The sequence below is a fragment of the Petaurus breviceps genome, unplaced genomic scaffold, assembly GCF_028583685.1.
Source record: "Petaurus breviceps papuanus isolate PSGF00001 unplaced genomic scaffold, PetGlider_PUasm1.0 140, whole genome shotgun sequence".
NCBI lineage: Eukaryota > Metazoa > Chordata > Mammalia > Diprotodontia > Petauridae > Petaurus > Petaurus breviceps.
This window is the reverse complement of record NW_027185698.1, coordinates 1,415,235-1,435,800: the sequence shown is the minus strand read 5'-3', so window position 1 is coordinate 1,435,800 and position 20,566 is coordinate 1,415,235. Positions and strand designations below refer to the sequence as shown.

Here is a 20,566-nt window from a genome sequence, read left to right as displayed (position 1 = left end):
AGAATTATACAATGATTATATTCCAAATGCAGGATTTGAACCCAGGTTTCCTGGCTCCAAGTTCGGATCTTTATTGCCAACAACATGGCTGCCCCAATTTTGAAAGGAAGGAACACTATCCCTTGGGGGAATCAGGAAAGGTCTAACTCAGAAGGTTATACCTCAGCTGAGATTTGAAGCAATGAACTCTGTTATTTTGAGTCAGACTATCCAATTGCCCAGATTTTTATTGCTCACCATTTAAGGAAGCATCGTCTCCAGCTATAAATTGTCAGCTCCTCAATTCCATTGTCAATCTTTCTAAAATTTCCATTGATAGCCATTTCTTATGTGGTAGCAAAGGATATTTTAAGTTATCAGTTGGAGATTTCAGGAGTATCTGCAATTGTTTTACTGTCTTTGGAGAAAAATAGGTCTTGTACTTTCATATGCCGAGTTTGCTCCCAGTTCATATCCCTCATATGCTAGCATTCCTATGGCCAACCTGCCAAGCAATATCAATTGGAGAGAGAGAGAGAAAGAGAGGAAGAGAGAGAGAGAGAGAGAGAGAGAGAGAGAGAGTGAGACAGAGACAGAGAGAGACAGACAGACAGAGAGACAGACAGAGAGACAGAGACAGAGAGACAGAGACAGAGAGAGAGAGAGACAGAGAGACAGAGAGAGGAGCTAAAATTACTGACATTCTTATAGTACCTTCGAATTTGTATCATGCTTTTTATAAATCTCATTGGAGCCTCACAAGAACTGTGGGAAGTAGGAATTGAAGATACTATTATCCCCATTTTATAGATGAGAAATTGAGGTTCAGAGGTTAAGTGATTTGTTTATGGTCATACAGGTATTAAGTGTTAAAGGGAGGATTTTAACCCAAGACTTTTGGACTCTAAGGCCAGTTTGCTGTTCCCAACACTGCACTGCCTGTCCATGTCATTTATGAGCTATGGACAAAAAACATTAATGAAAGAGAAAAGCTACAACTATTAGCTTGAAAAGAGTCTTTGGATTAACTATAGATTTACCTATTTTATCCTCATAAGGAAAAAAAAAAGCAATGGAATAGTGGATCAAGAATAGACCTTAGGGACAAGAAGACCTGGGTTTAATTCCCACTTGTGACACAAGTTGGCTATATGACTCTAAATAGATTGTGTAATGTCTCGGTACCTCCCTTCCCTTCCAATACTCTTAAGACTGTAAGTAAATATCTATTCTTATAGAAGGAGTTTTCTTAGTAGCAGTTCCTTGTATCTATAAAATCAGATGTTTGGGCAAAAACAATCCTATAAAAATACTTGTCTACATGGATAATGGTATGTTGACTATGTTATGATTGTTTTGGATTTTTGTTCTAGAATTTCCATTGGTAGTCAAGGAAAGCATATAAATAATGGCTCATAGGAGGTGCCTGCATTTCATGGTATCTTCAGTAGTGATACAAATTTGACTTTTAGAATATTAATCATCCATGGTTTCCTTGAAAATGGAAAAAGAGATATAGTGGTGTCAAAATGGCTGAACAGAGGCAGCAAACCAGCGGAACTCTCACAACATTTCCATCCAAACCTCTTTGAAATAACTCCCCAAATAAAATTTTGGAGTGGCAGAGTCAACAAAAGGTCAGGGTGAGACTTTTTCCAGCCTAAGACAACTTAGAAGGTCAGCAGGAAAGGAGTCAACAAAAGGTTAAGGTGAGACTTTTTCCAGCCTAAGACAACTTAGAAGGTCAGCAGAAGAGGAGTCAACAAAAGGTCAAGGTGAGACTTTTTCCAGCCTAAGACAACTTAGAAGGTCAGCAGGAGAGGAGTCAACAAAAGGTCAAGGTGAGACTTTTTCCAGCCTAAGACAACTTAGAAGGTCAGCAGGAGAGGTCTGTGTGACAGGTGGGCACCAGCCCAGAGCAAGGCAGCAGCACCAGTGGTGGTTGGAGGTTGCCAGTACAGCAACAACAGTAGCAGCTTTGGGAGTTCTCAACCGAGAAAAGGTGAAGAGGTTGGACAACTGGTCAGAAAGAGATTACAAAGGACCCTTTGCTGGGACTGGGTGCAGCTGGCACTAATTGGCATCTCTATTACACATATGACATTCTGGGTCCCAGTTCTTGGACAGAGAGGACCATTTGTAGTCAGTCACAAGGGAATAGGGGCTCTGGTCTTAGTTCCAAGGCAGAACTGCAAGAAAGCAGGGGACCTGACTACAATTCCAGGACCAAAAGGAATACTAGTACTTGTGACTGTAGAGGAGCTAGGACCATTCCTGGGTGCACACCAGGAGAGTAGTGACCATACCTCTCACCATGTCACACCACCTTAAAAACACCAAAAACTTGTAGACCTCTAGAACTAGCTCTTAAAACAGCAGCATGAAAAAGCCTATAGCTTGGGACAGTGGCTCCCCACCCCTAGATGAGCAGAGCCCAACTTTAACATAAAGTTCAAAGTAAAAGAAAAAAATAGACTGGGAAAATGAACAAGAAGAACAAAAAGAGCTTGACTATAAAAAGCTTCTATGGTGGCAAGGGAAAACAAGGCAGAAACTTAGAAGACAATGTGGAAACAATTTCAACCAAAGCCTCAAAGAAAAAATGCTAATTGGATCCAAGCCCAACAAGAATTCCTGGAAGAATTAATAAAAGAGATGAGTGGTAGAGGAAACATTGGGGAAATTTAATGATGCAAGAAAATTATAAAATGACAAAAGAGACACCAAAAATACTGAAGAAAACACCTCAAAAAGTGGAATTGACTTAATGGTGAAAAGAGGTACAAAAATTCACTAACAAAAAGAACTCCTTTAAAAGCAGATTAAGCCAAATGGAAAAGGAAACAAAATCCACCAAAGAAAATATTTCTTCAAAATTAAAATTGGGCAATTGGAAGCTAATGACTCCATGAGACATCAAGAAACAATAAAACAAAGTCGAAAGGATAAAAATATAGAAGAAAATGTGAAATATCTTATTGGAAAAATAACTAACCTGGGAAATAGATCCAGGAGAGACAATTTAAAATTATTGGATTACCTGAAAGTCATGATCAAAAAAAGAGCCTAGACATCACATTTCAAGAAATTACAAAGGGAAACTGCTCCACCATCTTAGATCCAGAGGGTAAAACAGAAATTGAAAGAATCTATCAATCACCTCCTGAAAAAGATCTCAAAATGAAAACTCCTAGGAATATTACAGCCAAATTCCAGAGCTCCCAGGTCAAAGAGAAAATATTGCAAGCAGCTAGAAAGAAATAATTCAAATATGAGAGAGCCATCATCAGAATTATACAAGATTTCATGACTTCCATGGAAAAAAGAGAACAGGTCTTCATATGTGATATTCCAGAATGCAAAAAAGATAGAATTACAACTAAGAATAGATTACAACTAAGAACCACCTACCCAGTAAAACTAAGTATAATCCTTCCAGGGAAGGGGATGAATATTTAATGAAATAGAGGACTTTCAAGCATTCCTGATGAAAAGACCAGAGATAAATAGAAAACTTGCTCTTTAAATGCAAGAACCAAGAGAAGCATTAAAAAAGGTAAACATGGAAGTGAAATCATAAGGAACTCAATAAGGTTAAACTGTTTATATTCCTACAGAGAAGATGGTTCATGTGACTCCTAAATAACTTTACCATTATTAGGACAGTTAAAAGGAGTTTATATGTAAACATATGTAGACAGATGGCATGGGTGTGAGTTGATTATATTAGAATATTCTCCAAAACAAAAACAAAAACATGAAGGGAAGAGAGAGATGCACTAGGAGAAGGGAGGGGGGGATTGAATGGGGAAAATTTTCTCATATAAAAGAGGTACACAAGGAAGAGCTTTTAGAGTGAAGGGGAAATAAGAGGTAGTTGACAATGCTTGACTCTCATCATAATTGGTTCAAAGAGGGAAGAATATATATATATATATATATATATATATATATATATATATATATATATATATATACACACACACTAAGTTGTATATAGAAATCTATCTTACCCAATGGGGAAAAAAAAGGGAAAGATGATAAGAGAAAGGAGAGGGATGATAAAGAGAAAAGTGGTATGAAGTCAAATAGATTTTTGAGGAGGAACAGGAGAGAGAGAAAGAGAGAGAGAGAGAGAGAGAGAGAGAGAGAGAGAGAGAGAGAGAGAGAGAGAGAAGAATAAATAGAAGAAAATGGGATGGAGGGAAATACACAGTAATCACAACTGTGAATGCAAATGCAGTGAACTCACTCATAAAACAGAAGCAGATGGAATTCAACAATAAGTTGTTTACAAAAGACACACTTGAAATAGCAACACACACACAAAGTTAAAATAAAGGGCTGGAGCAGAATCTAAAATAACTTCAGCTGAAGTTAAAAAAAAAGTCAAGGATAGCAATCATGATCTCAGACAAAGCAAAAGCAAAAATAGACCTAATTATAAGAGATAATCAGGGAAACTACATTTTGCTAAAAAGAACCATAGGCAATGTATTAGTACCAAAAATTTTTACATCAAGTTTCTCTGAGAAAGGCCTCATTTCTCAAATACATAGATAAAATGAGTCAAAAATGTAAAAATAAGAGCCATTCCCCAATTAATAGCTGGTCAAAGAATATGAACAGTTTTCCAAAGAAGGAATTGAAATTATCTATGGTCATATGAAAAAATGCTATAAATCACTATTGATGAGATAAAGGGAAATTAAAACAACTCTGAGGTACCAACTCACACCTATCACAAAGGAAAGATGCTAAAATATAATTTTCTTGCATTGTTTGTTTGGCAATATGGCGAATATGTAAATATGTTTTGCCATGATTTCACATGTATAATTCACATGATTTCACATATATAATTGATATCATATTGCTTGCCTTTTCAGTGGATGGGGGTGGATGTGGGAGTGAGAGAGAATTTGGAGCTCATAATTTAAAAAGAAAAGAATGCTTAAAATAAATACATAATATTTTTTAAATGGAATAAAAACAGTATAGGAACCTCCCACTTGAGCCCACACATAAACCTTTAAAGAACATACAAATTGGTCCTTGTAGATAGCAGACATTCAATAATTACTTGTTGATTTACACTCTCCAAGCTAGTCTACAGTACAATCAGATCAATATTCCTAACATTTTCTGCCAGAGACACTTGTAATGGCAAAGATCCTGCTTAACTAATGAGAGTATCATAGAAGGAGTTTCCATATCCATTACAATGTACCACTCAGAGCTGGAGGGTTCAGAGGAATAATTGCTTAAAACATCTTGGGCAACCCTCATGTAAAAACAATCTGCCACAAAGATGGATCAGGGGAGGGAATAGTGTCAAAAATTCCCTGCTCTAACCAGACAGCAGTCCTTCATATACCCCTTACCCAAAAGGTGAATATCTGGACTGCAAGTCAATCTCCCTGCAGCAAAATTAACTAAAACTGCCCCAAGTCTGTTCCATAGCATCCTGGCTCATCATGCTTAGAGTTGGGATAAGGGTTTAATTCAAGCTGCCTGAGATCTACTGGTGTCCTAGCCTACAATAGCAAGATTAATCTAATTTGTCTCAGTTTGCACCCCAACTTAGAAACCTAAGAAGTACATTCCACTGGACAGTCCTGTTGCTTTGTACTTGCAATATCTCATGTGTCCTGTCACCAGTGAGAGTGATATAGCAGCCAAAAAAAGCCACTAATGTGATCTTAGGCTGTATTGAGAAGCCTAGCATCCATAAATAAGGAGGGAGGTGATAGTTCCATTACACTCTGCCCTGATCAGACAACATCTGAAGTATTGCGTTCAGTTTGAGCCACCGCATTTTAGGAAGGACATTGATAACCTGGAAAGCATCCAGAGGGAGGTGATCAATATAATAAGAAGACTAAAAAACATTCCATATCAGCATCAGTTGAAGGAATTTGGAGGAGAGAAAACTGGGGAAAGGGAAAAGGTGGGAATAGGATAGCTGTTTTCAAATATTTGGAGGGTTGTTAAGGAGAGGAAGCCTTAGACATGTTCTCTCTTTTTTTTTTAAAGCAATCAAGGTTAAGTAACTTGCTCAAGGTCACACGGCCAGTTATTTCTGGGTGTGGTGCTAAGTATCTGAGCCCGGATTCGATCCCTAAGTCATCCCGACACTGGGGCCAGTGCTCTTACTCACTGAGTCACCTGGCCACCCCTGACATGTTCTCTTTATACTCAGATGGAAATGGGTAGAAATTGCAATAAGGCAAATTTAGGCTTCATATAAAGAAAAGTTTCCTTTTAGAGCTGTCCAAATTGGAATTGGTTGCTTCAGTGGGATTAGTGGCTTCTCCCTCACTAGGGGAACCTTCTGGCAGGGGCCACATTGCTTGCCCAATATGTTGGAGAGGACATTCCTATTTAGATATGGATTGAACTGGATGACCCTCAGGGTCCTGTTCAACTCAAATTCTATGATTCTGTATCAAAAACATAGTCAATGACCATGTGCCATACTTGCCACAATTCATTTACCCCACATCACCCCCTTTTGGAGAAACCTACCATCAGAGCAGGACCAAGCTGTTTGTGTGTCTTAGGCAAAGTTTGAAAATTGCATCCTGTGTGTGTCATTGTGTACAAGTGATTTTGATTTGTCATCATAATATGAAGCCTAACATGATTCCCTGCCCCCCCGCCCTGCCCCAAATTGCATGTGTACCACAAGAAGAAGGATTTTCTGACTTAAAAAAAATGTGGATTGGTAAAATCTAAGAGCTGACTTTTCCCCTCTGCTTCTTTCATTCCCTCCTCCTCCCTTCTTTGTCATTGCCCAGCCATGTTTTGGTTTTTTTTTTTTTGGTCTGTAAAATTAGGTGATTGGATTTGGTGGCATTGAAGGTCCCTTCTAATTCTAAACCCATGACCCAGTGATCCCCCTTTTTTTTTTTAATTTGTGGAAGGACAGTTGCTATTTACAAGTTTCATTTCTGGGTGTACATGTCTGCCACAAAGAAACATGGTTAGAGATCTCCAATGAAAAACTTTGTAATCACAGATTAACTAATATGATTTTTTAATCTACATATTGAACAGAAATAAAAATGTCTGAAGACACAAGTAACACTATAGCACCTGAAGAAAAAGCCGAGATAACCAAGATACCTGATACAGATTCTTTAGTTGGGGATGCTGAAATACACCATGAAACATCCCAGATTTTGAATGAATCTCTGCCAATTGGACTGAAAGAAGAGGTAGACAAAACCATAGAAGTACAGGATGAAGAGGTGGCCAGTATCCAGCATCCTAACAATCCTTTGGCAGAAGACACAGTTGCAAAGGAACCTCCTTCTAATGGGGGAATAACAGAAGATGCACTTGTTGAGTGCATTGAGTCTGTAAGCCTTGAGCCAGACCCTGCATCTGAAGTATTACTGAGTGAGCAAAGCAACCAGGTAAGTGGAATTTATAGAATTCAACTTAAGTTTTTCCCAGAGTGTGTCCCTCACACTCTGCTAGGAGCAATTGATTAAATATCCCCCCCTCCTCCCACTAAAAAAAAGGTATAGAATGCTATTCCTGCTTTCAAAGGATCAACCCTTTTTATTGGGAAACAACACAGAGACAACAACTACTTTTAATATTATGATATTTCTTTCTCCACCCTCCCCCCCGCGCTTCTTTTAAGTGGCTAGAGAAAGGGTAAATAAAATAATATCTGCATATTATAATCAAGCCTACAGAACCTCTTTCCATGACACAGAAAACAAAAACAAAACAAAAACCAGTTTGGTCATGGCATCAATCGACAAGCATTTATTATGCTCTATGTTTTGTACTGGGTGCTGAAAATACAAAAACAAAGGTGAAATAATCCCTTCCCTCAAGGAGCTTACATTCTAATGGGGAGAGACAACATTCCCATATATAGAAATATACAAAACACATAGCACAGGAATATAAGATAGCGTGAAGGAGAAGCTATCAGAAGGGAGAATAAGGAAAGACCTGATGCAGAAGGTAGGGCTTGAACTGAGCCCAGAAGGAAGCTAGGGATTCCAAGAGACAAAGGGAGTATGTTCCAGGCGTGGGGGGCAGTCAGTGCCAGAGCACTGAGCTGGGAGATGGGTTATTGTATGTGAGCAATGGCAAGAAGACCAGTTTGGTTGGATTGTGGCATGTGTGGAGGAAAGTGATATGTAATAATTCTGGGAAGGCGAGATGGTCTAGGATGTTTAATGCCAAACAAAGGAGTTTATGTATGATCCTAGAGATCATAGGGAGCAGCTAGAGTTTATTGAATAAAAGTAACATACAGTCAGCCTTATGTTTTAGGAAAATTACTTTAGCAGCTATGGAGTAGATGGCTTGGAATGGGAAGGGAAAGGGCAGTAAGACCACTTAGAAGGACGTTGCAATAATCCAGATGAGAGGGGCTGAGAGCCTGAACTAGGTGGTCATTACATGAGTGGAAACATAGAAATGTGTGCAGGAAACATTGTAGGGTTAGAAACCACAAGATCTGGGAACTTAATGGACATGTGGAGTGAGAAAGAGTGAGGAGTCAAGGAAAACTGGGGTTGTATGTCTGGGGGGTTGGAAGGATGATGGTATTTTCAAACAGAAAGAGGGAAGTTCAGAAGAGGAATGCATTTGAGGAAAAAGATGATGAGTTTTGTTTTGGACTTCCTGAGTTTCAGATGCCTACAAAGCATCTGATTTGAAATGTCCAATAAGAAGTTATAGATGTGAGGGAGCAGCTAGACGGTGCGGTGAATAGAGCACTGGCCCTGGAGTTAGGAAGACCTGAGTTCAAATCCAGCCTCAGACACTTAACACTTATTAGCTGTGTGACCTTGGGCAAGTCAACTCCAATTGCCCTGCCTGTCCCCCTCCAAAAAGGTAAATATATATATAGATAGATAGATGTAAAATTGGAGCTTAGGAGAGAGGCTAGGACTGGCTGTATCTGGAACTCATCTACATAGAGAACCTGCAGAAACTGATAAAGTCACCAAGTGGGACAGTATAGAGAGAAAGAGAAGAGGATCCATGATAGAGTTTCAAGGATCCCCTCAGTCAGGGGGCCTGCCATGGATGGTGATCCAGCAAAAGATACTGAACAAACACAGTCAGGGAGCTAGGAGAAGAACCAAGAGATAGCAGTGTCATGAAAACCCAGAGAAGAAAGAATTTCCAGGAAAGGGTACTCAACAGTGGCAAATGCTGCAGATAAGATATATTATGAAACCATCAATTTGGGGGGAGAGGTTGTGATCTGTGTTGGTAGAGGAAAGACTTTTTTGGATTGGAAGAAATAGATCCTATTTCTGACTACAGAATGTATGCATCATCTTTTATTTACCCTTTTTCTAGCCTCTGGGAAGAAATGAAAATGAAAAACATCCTTACCATTGACCCACAAAAAGATATATTAAGTCACATTGGAAAATATTGAGTTTTGAAAATGAACATTTTTCTTTTCCTTTTTTGTTTTCTCAGTAGTTACAGAAGGACAACTTGCCCTATTTAAAAACCTGTCAGTTCCAGGAAATGTGCTACAGTCATTTGGATTGTACAAAAATATACAATATGTTTGCATGTTTCTTTCTTTTAAAATATTTACATTTTCATATAGGATTTTATCACTGACCTTTCCATGGAAGTCACACCATGCGTTTTATCTTTATTTGGGTCATGTATGGGGAGCTAAGAAGAAGGAATGGCTGGGGGGGCGGTGTAAAAGCCAGTCAGTGACTTCCAGTTACACAACCAGGACCCCAGCATTCCAGAACATTCTATCATTATTTACTTTGAAGTGGAATTGTACAGCCCACCCAGAGTTGTACTGGCTGGCTGTGACTGAAGGGCTTATCCTCTCTCCAGATAAGAGTTAAAGCTACACTTTTAATAACAGACCCTTAAAGGTTATCTCATTCTACCTTTTATCTGAGGCACAGTACCCTCTAAAACATCATCTAAAACAAAAGCATCTTGTTTAACTAGCTAGGTAGTGCAGCAGATAAAGAACTGGACCTAGAGTCAGGAAGACCCAAGTTCAAATTCTACTTCAGATACTTTACTAGCTGTATGACCCAGTCCCAGGATGTCACATAACATCTGTCTCAGTTTCCTCCTCTGTAAAATGAGGATAATAATAGCACCTACCTCCCAGGGTGGTTGTGATGATAAAATAAGATAATATTTTTAAGCTTTTTATAAACCTCATCATCATCATCTCCATCTCTCAGATCTCTTCTAGCTGTGTGATTCTATGTTATACCATATTTCCAGTGAAGGGGAGCTCACAGCCTGGGGGAACAACCCATTCTAGGCAGATGAATACTGAGAGCAATTATCTTTCTTTCACACTCTCCTTATTCCCATGCCCTAGTCTAGAAGGCTGTTGTTCACATGTTCTTGGATCCAAAGGAGGAAATGAGCTCAACAATATTATGTATATGTAAAGACCTTAAACTTTCACTGACTCGGTATTCCTTTCACCTTTACAAGGCTAAACTTATTTGTTCTCATTTTAAAAAGGAAGAAAATTAAGGAGTGTTTTTCCTTGAGTCATGTAGTTAATGGCAGAGTTAATGAAAGGAAACCATGTCTCCTAACTTCACTCAATATTATTCTCCCTGGGTCATTTTGCAACTTTCACAAACTTTGTGGTCTTTATGTAATTTTACTTAAAATATGAGTAGTCCGGGGTGGCTAGGTGGTGCAGTAAATAGAGCACCAGTCCTGGAGTCAGGAGGACCTGAGTTCAAATGCAGCCTCAGACACTTAACACAAAACTAGCTGTGTGACTTTGGGCAAGTCACTTAACCCCAATTGCCCTGCCTTCTCCCTCCAAAAAGCAAATAAAATAAAATATGAGTATCTCCAAACTTGCAAATGAACAGTGTTCTAAAAGTTTGTTTGCAAATCAGTTGTTTGGAATCCAGAATTAATTCTATAAAAACGATGTCATTCATAATAGCAATAAAAATGCAGTACAACATAGATAATGTTAATTTATAGTTTTCCAAGTCAATACTCTCTTCTGATTCCAAGTTCAGTGCTCTCTCCACTATACCAGTCTGTCTGGCAGTAGAGGATTGAGCTTACAAAGGATCAGCTAAATATATACATCTGAAATTAAATCAGCAGGACATGTCCTTGTCTCCCATTCCAGACATACTCTGCATCCTAGCTCTCAAGCAGTATAGGGTTCTGGACCACACAAGGCCCTTAGGGAAACAGAGAATTAAATCACTTGATATCCTAACTATCTGCCTTCCCAGAGATAAGGCAGCTAAGGTCTCACACATTAACACCAGGGCACACAAGAAGGAAAAAAATATCCATGAGGCCAGTTATGACACTGCAGGCCTCTTGGAACCTTGCCAGCCATCTACCTCTATTCTTTCCAACACTATACATGAGCACAAGAATGCTCACAAGAGTTGGGTCAACCAGAGTCATAGCACATCAGAGCTTCAGTATGCTATTATGGATGTGACTATGTTACTCCTATGACTCTGCAGTCCTCTCAGTTTCCTCATCTGTAAATAAGTGAGTTGGACAAGATGGCCTCTAAGGTTGACTTCAGCTCTAAGTGTATAACCTTCTGAAGACAATGGAAGGCTAACTGAAATATCTCTCGGTCCTTGGTAGAGGCCCTGATGCACCCTGCCAATGCATAGCCCTAGCTGAGTTCCTCTGACTTTTTTGCTAATACCCCTCTCTCATAGCTCCAGGATATGGCTGGTCTGAGCATAAGGCGCTTTTGGGGCTGGAGTGGAATGAGAGTCAGGGCTAAGAACCTAAGGGGTCAGTGAAGCAATATAGACTGGGGAGTTGGGATGGGTAGGTAGGGTTGAGTGTCCTGCTCTCCTATTTTCTGGGGAACTGCTCAGTCTGACTGACTCCTTAGTTACCTGAATTCAAATCTGGCCTCAAACATTTACTGGCTGTTGTACCCTGGACTAGTCATTTAATCCTGTTTGCCTCAGTTTCCTCATCTGTGAAATGAGCTAGAAAAGGAAATGGCAAACCACTCCAGTATCTTTGCTAAGAAAACCCCGAAAGGGGTCACAAAGAGTTGGACAACTAAAACAATGACTCAGCAACAACCTCTGCTTACTAGCTGTGTGATATGAACACAGGCAAAAGCTCTAGTTTAAAGCCTTCATCTTTTTTTATTAAGTTTTCTTAAACATTTAATATTGAATCAATGCAACCAGCTAAACTTGATTAGAAACTACCCATCTTACTTATTTCAATGCTAAAACAGTCTAACAACGTTTCGGTTAGATTCCCTCAGTATCCCATTTGTCCATTCTTTCTCATTCATTTGGTCTCTTATGGGGTCCTAGTGTGTTATCTGTTCTGGCTCTACTTTTTTTTTCTCTTGACATCATTTCATCAGTGTTTTGAATAATTCTGAAATCTGCAGATTTCTTTGTATTTCTTATATTTGTTAGAGAGAGTTAAGTGGCAGCACCAGATGTGGAGTCAAGAAGACCTGAGTTCAAATTCAACCTCAGATAGTTAATAGCTTTGTGATCCTGGGGAAGTCAAGTAACTTCTACTCACCTCAGTTTCTTCATCTGTAAAATAGGGATCATAATAGCACATACCTCCCAGGGTTGTTTTGAGGATCAAATGAGATAATATATGTAAATCACTCAGCACAGTACCTGGCATATAGTTAGTATTATGTAAATGTTAGCTATCATTATCATTAATTAATTAATATTATTGCCTTGCTGGCATTATTGAACCTCAGTTTCCTCATCAGTAAAATATGAATGATAGTACATTGTTTATTTTATAAAGTTGTAAGGAAAATGCTTTGTAAACACTATAGTTATCCAGCATATGATACTTGATATTTTCTGAGGATTTTTACTGGTGGTAACAATGGAGAAACAGACATGGAATTGATTTATTCTAGTTATGCATCTCAAAGAATAGAAACATAGCCACATCTATCTCTAATCTAACTAGAGAGTTTATAAATAGCATACAGATCATCAGTAGACCATGCTCATATCAAAGGACAGAAAGATCTCTATTTGTACCTCACCAAAGAACCTTGAGTTCCAAAGCCTTCCTTTGGTTCTGGAAAATGAAGCTACCCGTATAACCTCAGTTCAGAACATCAGGTCTACTCACAATGATGGTTCCAGAATGGCTCACTATGGGTGGGGTTCCTAAAGTTTTATACTGCTTATGACAAAAGTTGGCTGAAGCCTTGACAGACGTATTGATCTAAGGTGAATACCCCTTTGCATATAGCAATCGTGAATAGGTTGAATAAAGATAAAAGCAAGTATTGAAAGAATTCCTTTGATAATGTGGTCTTGTAAGTCACTCTGGCTGTTTCTAAATACTTATCTTCCCTCTTCTTTCCCAATCTAATCAGTCTGCAAGAGGAATACGAGTCCTTCCTATCCTTGATTCTCTTCTCTGACCCCTCCTCCATTTGTTTTTGTTTTTGTTTTTTTGTATTTAGATCCTATAGATAAAGCTTACATTATAGGTGCTAATAATGGGTTAGTGTATGAAGAGAGATTCATTGAACTATAGAGAAAAACTATTTTTAGGCTCTTAGGCTTTCCCCTTCCCCAAATTGAAAGGAACAGATGTTCGTGTAGAATCATTAATAGATTCTTAAAGTTCAGAGGGATCACAGAAGTATTTACAACAAGGCACAACTTCTACCCATGATTCTTAGTTATTCCTCTGGGACCAGCAGAATAAATCTAACCACTCTGCCATGTAACAGTCCTTCAAATGCTTGAGGACCACTATCATGGTCTGAGTCTTCTCTTCTTTAGACTAAACACCCCCAGATACTTCATGCTGGAAGTAATAATTCATATTTCTCTGGCACTTTAAGGGTTAGCATGTCCTTTTGTCTAATAACTCTATGATTTAAAAGGTATGAGTATCATTAACTCATTTTAAAGAGGAGGAAACTAAGACTCAGAAGTGACTTAACCAGGGTCAATCAGCTAATAAACATTGGCTTCTAATCCCAGGTTCTCCTGATTTTGAGTCCAGCACCTATCCTCTGTGCCATCCAGGTATATTTTAAGCATTAAAAATGTGTGGACTTTGGTAAGGAGGAGAGGGACACTATGCATAAAACTGGAGGAATAACTCACCAAAATTTTCTAAGCAAGAGGATATAAGCAGCCTTTATATAGGGGGAAAAATAACAACAGCTAAGTCCTAGATTCAGGTATCATTTATTTCCATTTGCTAGTCAATTACCAGCTGTCAGATCATATTAAGTATATTGTCAGTCAGAGTCAAAAACTATTACTCCCATGCCAATATTAGCACTCCCTGATCATGAGCAGTGATTTGTTCCAATGAAAGGATGTTGTTAATCATACTTGCATCTGTCCTTACCATGGCAAAATATTGCTGCTAGGCTCCATTGTTCTGATGAGTCAAATCAAAGTATAAACCATTTTACATTTTCAGAAGAGATGAGTTTTCTCCCACTAATTATTATGAATGCTTCTCATTCTTTTCTTACATAAAAAATCAGTATTTCAATTTTATAGCATATTAGTTGTGAAAATATCCTATTTGTTTATAGACAGATGGTGTTTAAAATTTACTCAGGAAAAAATATAGAAACTATAACCTCAGTAGAAATGTCTTAATTTTCCTCTCTTGTTTTTTTTAAAGCCACTCTTTTCATAGTTAACTAGCTTGATAAATCCAAGAACATAAGTTACTGGGAGAATGACTCCCCATTTGGCAAGAACTACTAGAAAACTGAAAAGCAGATTGTAAAAAAAAAATAATCAGATACAGATACCACAGTAAGCTCCAGATGGATATACAACCTGACTGTAAAAGGTCATATCACACAAAAAAAATAGAGAAAAGAAGAAAATACCTTTTACAAATATGAATTATTGCACAAATTGCATATCATTCTATTGTAGAGGAAATAAGGTGAACATAAAAACCTAAATAACTTCAGTTACATAAGTTTTTTTTTAATTGTGTGAACAAATAATACATATAGACTAAAAAGATAAATTATCAAGGTGGGAAAATTTGGGCAAGGGATCATTGTTAAAAAGTTTGATATTTTCCACAGTCACTTCTTGATTACTTGCTTTTAATCTTATCCAGACACCAAGAGTAATCCATTATTCCATTCCTATGGCCAACATTCTCTTCAATTCACTTGTCCAGATTACATTTGATTTTCTTGTATTCATGCCCCCATTGGACCTAGAGATTTGAAAGTTAACTGTATTTTGAGGGACATATAAATTCAGCTCTGTAAATATTACGTGGGATAAAGTCATTGGAAATGCTTTCAAGTGATCATTCAATCCTAATTTAAGACACTCATTTCTTTCACCCAACCCTCATATTCTCTGCCATTAACTCCCAGGGATTCAGAGAACTGGGGGTCAGGGAGCAATAGATTAGTTACTTTTTATTTTATTTTATTTTGAATCAGGCTCTCAGAAACCACTTACACAATTTGTTAATTTGGTACCAAAGTGCACGTTACAAGTTGTGTTGGGACACTTTTATGACTCTGTTAAACCTTAATCGATTAAGTCATAACAGTGATTTTTATATCTTCTTCATTTTAAAACTTTACTGTTATTCTTTTTCTTTGGGTAAATAAACTGGTGGCTGATATGATTAATTTGCCTTCCTATAGGATGAGGACTCTTCTTCTCAAGGAAGTGGGTGGACAGGATGGGGATCCTGGGGAAAATCCCTTTTATCCTCCGCATCTGCTACAGTTGGTAAGTATTATACAATGCACAGGATTCATAGAGATAGAAATTCTTTTGCAAAAGAACTGGATAAGTTGACTATTAAGCATTAGTTCTATCAATATTTTGCTTCTTGTGATATACCCTTAAAGCTTAAGTATTATTTAAGTTTGTGACCTTACTGTATACAAATAGAAATTAGTGGACAAGAGAAGAGGAGGTATTCCAAGTAGGGGGATTAAACTGACCCAGGCACAAAGGTGCTCACCTGTACTGGGAAGGGATAAGCAATTCATTCTCCCATAGAGCACAAGACAGACAACTGTATAATGCATAAAGATGACTCATGTTTCTTTTTTTCACCTCTAACACTCTCCTGCCCCCCATTCCCTGGGGGGGTCTCCCCAATAGGAACAGACACATCAGGAGGTGGTTGCTCGGCTTGTGATATAGCAGGTATAGCCCATATGGTGTTATGCAGGGGAATGTCCCTACACCTCCGTCTTTGTGCTTGCTGCTGTATACTTATGGTCCAGGGATAATGGGAACTGATATTGGCCTTCTTAGGTCAGTAGGAGCTGCCATTAAAGACAACTAACCACCAACCTTTTGAACCTAGAGAGTTTAATAAGAGCTGATAATCCTATAGCATTTGAAGGTTACATACCTCTTGTTTTATCCTGTGAGGGAGATGCTGTATTATCCCCACTTTATAGATGAAGAAACTGAGGTCTAGTGACATTGTGACTTACCTATCCATGATCACATGGCTAGTATGTGTCAAAGACAGAATTTAAACCCAGTTATCTCCAGACGACAACCAGCATTCTTTCCACTACCCCATGTTGTTCTTGTTTGTTACTCGGTCATTCAGTCATGTCTGACTCTTCATGACCCTAAGGCTCATAGCAGTCGAGGCCTTTCTGTCCTCCACTATCTCCCTCACTATCTGTCCAGGATCATGTTCATTGCTTCCATGATGCTGACTATCCATCTCATCCTCTGCTGTCCCCTTCTTTTGCCTTCGGTCTTTCTCAATATTAACATCTTCTCCAATGAGTTCTGTCTTATCATTATGTAGGCAAAGTATTTACATTTCAGCTTTAGCATTTGACCTTCCAATGACTAGTCTGAATTAATGTCTTTAAGCATCGACTGATTGGATCCCTTTGCTATCCAAAGGACTCTCAAAAGTCTTCTCCACCACCACAATTAGAAAGTGTTGATCCTACAACACTCTTTTACTTATAATCCAGCTTTCACAGCCATACCTTACTTCTAGAAGAACCATAGCTTGGACTATAAAGACCTTTGTTGTCAAGGTAAAGTCTCTGTTTTTTAGTATGCTATCCAGATTTGTCATAGTTTTCCTTTGAAGGAGCAAGTGCATTTTAATTTCATGACCACAGTCACTGTCTGAAGTGATCTTTGAGCCCAAGAGTATAAAATATGACACTGCTTTCATTTCTTCTGTCTGTGTTGCCAGGGAGTGATGAGACCAGTTGCCATGATCTTAGCTTTTTTGATGTTAAGCTTTAAGCCAGCTTCTACACTTTCCTCTTTCACCCTTATCCAGAGGCTTCTTAATTCTTCTTCACTTTCTGCCATCAGAGTGGTATTGTCTGCCTATCAAAGATTATTAATAGGAGGATCTGGAAAATTTAATTCTGGCTTTTGATTTGTCCAGCCTGGCATTTTGCATGATGTATTATGCATATAAGTTAAATAATAAGGTGACAATATGTATTGTTGTACGCCTTTTCCAATCTTAAATTAACCAGTTGTTCATGTTCAATTCTAACCATTGCTTCTTGACCCACATATAGATTCTTCAGGACACAAGTAAGATGATCTGGTACTCCCATTTTTTTGAAAACTTAAAACATTTTGTTGTGATTCATGCAGTCAAAGGCTTTAGTGTAGTCAATGAAGTAGAAATAGATGTTTTTTTCTGGAACTCCCTTGCTTTCTCCATAATCCAGCGAATGTTGGCAATTTGGTCTCTACTTCCTCTGCCTCTTCGAAAACCAGTCTGCTCTTCTGGTAATTCTCAATGCACATATTGCAGAAGCCTAGCTTGCAGAATCTTCAACATAACCTTGCTGGTATCTGAATTGAGCACAATTGTTAAGTAATTTGAACATTCTTTAGCATTGTCCTTGTTTAGGACTGGCATATAAAATCATCTTTTCCAAGTTAGTGATCACTATTGAGTTTTCCAAATTTGCTGGTATATTGAATATAGCACTTTAATAGGATTATCTTTTAGTATTTTAAGCACCCCAGCTGGAATTCTGTTACCTCCATTAGCCTTATTGTTAGCAATGCTTTCTCAGGCCCACTTGACAATTCTCTGGAGTGTCTGAATCTAGATCAGTAACCATACCATCATGATTATTGGCAATGTTCATTTCTTTTTGTACAATTCTTCTTTATGTTCTTGCTACCACTTCTTAATCTCTTCTAGTTCTATCAAGTCGCTACCATTTTTGTCTTTCATCATGCCCATTTTTGCATGAAATGTTCCCTTGAAATTGCTAATTTTCTTGAAGAGATCTCTTGCTTTTTCCATTCTCTTCTTTTCTTCTATTTCTTTGCATTGTTTATTTGCGAAAATCTTATCTCTCCTTGCCATTTTCTGGAATTCTGCATTCGGTTGAGTATATCTTTCCCTTTCTCTTTTCCCTTCCTGTTCCTTCTTTGCTCAGCTATTTGTAAAGTCTCATCAGACAGCCAGTTTGCTTTCTTGCTCTTCTTTTTCTTTGAGATGTTTTTGTTGCTGTCTCCTGCACAATCTTGTGAGTCTCTGTCCATAGTTCTTCATTTACTCTATCTACCAGATCTAATCCCTTAAATCTATTCTTCACTTTTACTTCATACTCATAAGGGATGGTATTTAGGTCATGCCTATGCAGTCTGATGGTTTTTCCTTCACTTTAAATCTGAATTTGGGGTCATTCATTAGAGATGAATGCTGACAGTTCCCTCTATAGTTTGTTGAGAGAGGGGCTGGCATTCAGGTGAGAGTAGCATATTAATTAGCTCTAATGATTGAAAAGCCAATTAATTGACCAATCTCTGATGATATTCCCTCTGGAGGGGTTTTGTTTGCACTGCTCTTGTGCTCTAAGTTGATTCTAGGTGGTTGATTTACTGGGTGCCCTGTAGAAGAAGGAGCCAAGAGTCCTTGTGACTCTTCTAGGCTCCCTTTGGTGTCTGATCACATTCCAGCAGCCATCTGGTTATTCCATATTCAAAGCATATCCAAGTTCAGACATCTCACAAATGTAACTTAGTCAGAAGTTATCAAAGCAACAATAGCTGCGTTAAATCACCTCTCTCTGGAAAAGAGACACTTTGCAGAGAATTTAACAGGGAGCGAGAGTAGTCAGTCAGCAAAACAGTGGGGTTGCACAGTTCTGGTGGCTGGCATATGCTACCTCCTGTCTCTCTCTCAGGGTCCCTTGTTGCTTCAGCAAGGCTAGTTTTCCAGCCTTGTGGGTGGCAGTTAGTTGGCAGTTGGTGTGGAGGGCTGGTCCCTTCTCCACAAATGATGCCTCCCTGGATGATGGTTGTGAGGGCGGGGCTGGAAGCAGGAAGGGTGGTTTGAAGATTCTGCCACTCCCAGGGCTCCTGTGCCTGTTTACCCATAGGAGGCAGTTGGTCAGCAGTCATAGTGGTGATGAGGAAGGTAGGTCCCTTCTCCACACTGCTATCTGCCCTCCATAGTGGCTAGGCTAAAAGCAGGTCTGGAGGTCTTGGAAGCACTGCTTTTCTCGAGGCTCTTGGGTTCAGGGCCTGGGTGGTCCCTGTCAGAATCTTAGGGGAAATGACAAAGTCAAGGTGGCAGATATCATTTGACTTGCCTGGCATGCACTGCCTCCCATGTCTTGGGATGTTTTGCTGCTTCAAGCAAAGAAGCCACTAAAATTAAAGAGTTTGTGCTTATTTTGTTCTGTTCTCTCTGGGGAAGTCCTCGAAACTTTCCAGAGGTTGGTGATATCTAATAGGCACTTTCCTCTGTTGGATTTACTATTCACTTGCTTCTTAGATATCCTGTTGTCATCTAACATTGGCCTGGTGCACCTCAGTACCAGGACACTGGCCCAACTCCAGGGTCTCAATGTTTTGTTAACTGATACAGAGCATGAAAGGGGGATGATACTTGTGTTCCTACTCAAGAAGCTGGATAGGATTTCTGTTGTATCTTCTCCATTGATCTCTTAGGTCCAAAACCCATTTACCTTGACCTGTAGTCTGATGTCATACTTTGTTGTATATAATCACTTTTCATGTTAATATCGAACTTATGACTCTGATACACCACAAAGATCATGTTCAGCAGATTGTATTACAGCTCACAGCACTCTGCACATTCTGGGGGTTCACAGTGAACAAAACTCTGCGTGTGTGTGTTTGTGTGTGTGTGTGTGTGTGTGTGTGTGTGTGTGTGTGTGTGTGTGTGTAGTAATTAATCCAGAAGAACTCTGGCTAGGATCTTGCCCTTCAGACCACATGATAACTGCTACTGTCCACTTTTATCATTTCCCTTTTGATTATGAAAAGATAATGACTTTTAAAAGATAGTAAGTTATTTTCATCTCATTATTACAGAAACTGAAATGAAAGTCTGATGTGTATAACCTTATGTTCACCCTTTTCTATTTATAATGCTCCTTCGATGGGTTATTAGGCCTAAGGACTTCATATTCTTTTCTTCTTGCCTTCCCTCCTCACTTGCTCCCTCCCTTCCTCCCTTTCTCTCTCCCTCCTTTTTTCCTTTCTCCCTTGCTTTCTCTCTCTTCCTCCCTCTTTTTCTCCTTCCCTTACTCCTTTTCTTCCTTCCCTCTCTTCTTTCCTCCCTC

General features: G+C 38.8%; 1 protein-coding gene across 2 annotated transcripts in view; it reads left to right on the top strand.

Moving 5' to 3' along the window:
- FAM114A1 (family with sequence similarity 114 member A1) overlaps nucleotides 1-20,566 on the top strand; it is a 73,858-nt gene that overhangs the window by 3,110 nt on the left and 50,182 nt on the right. For both annotated transcript variants that reach the window (XM_069068483.1, XM_069068475.1), the window contains exons 2-3: nucleotides 7,039-7,400; nucleotides 15,644-15,731. In XM_069068483.1, the coding sequence (XP_068924584.1) occupies nucleotides 7,047-7,400; nucleotides 15,644-15,731 (442 nt within the window). In that variant the 5' untranslated portion in view covers nucleotides 7,039-7,046. The remainder of the gene's footprint in view (nucleotides 1-7,038; nucleotides 7,401-15,643; nucleotides 15,732-20,566) is intronic.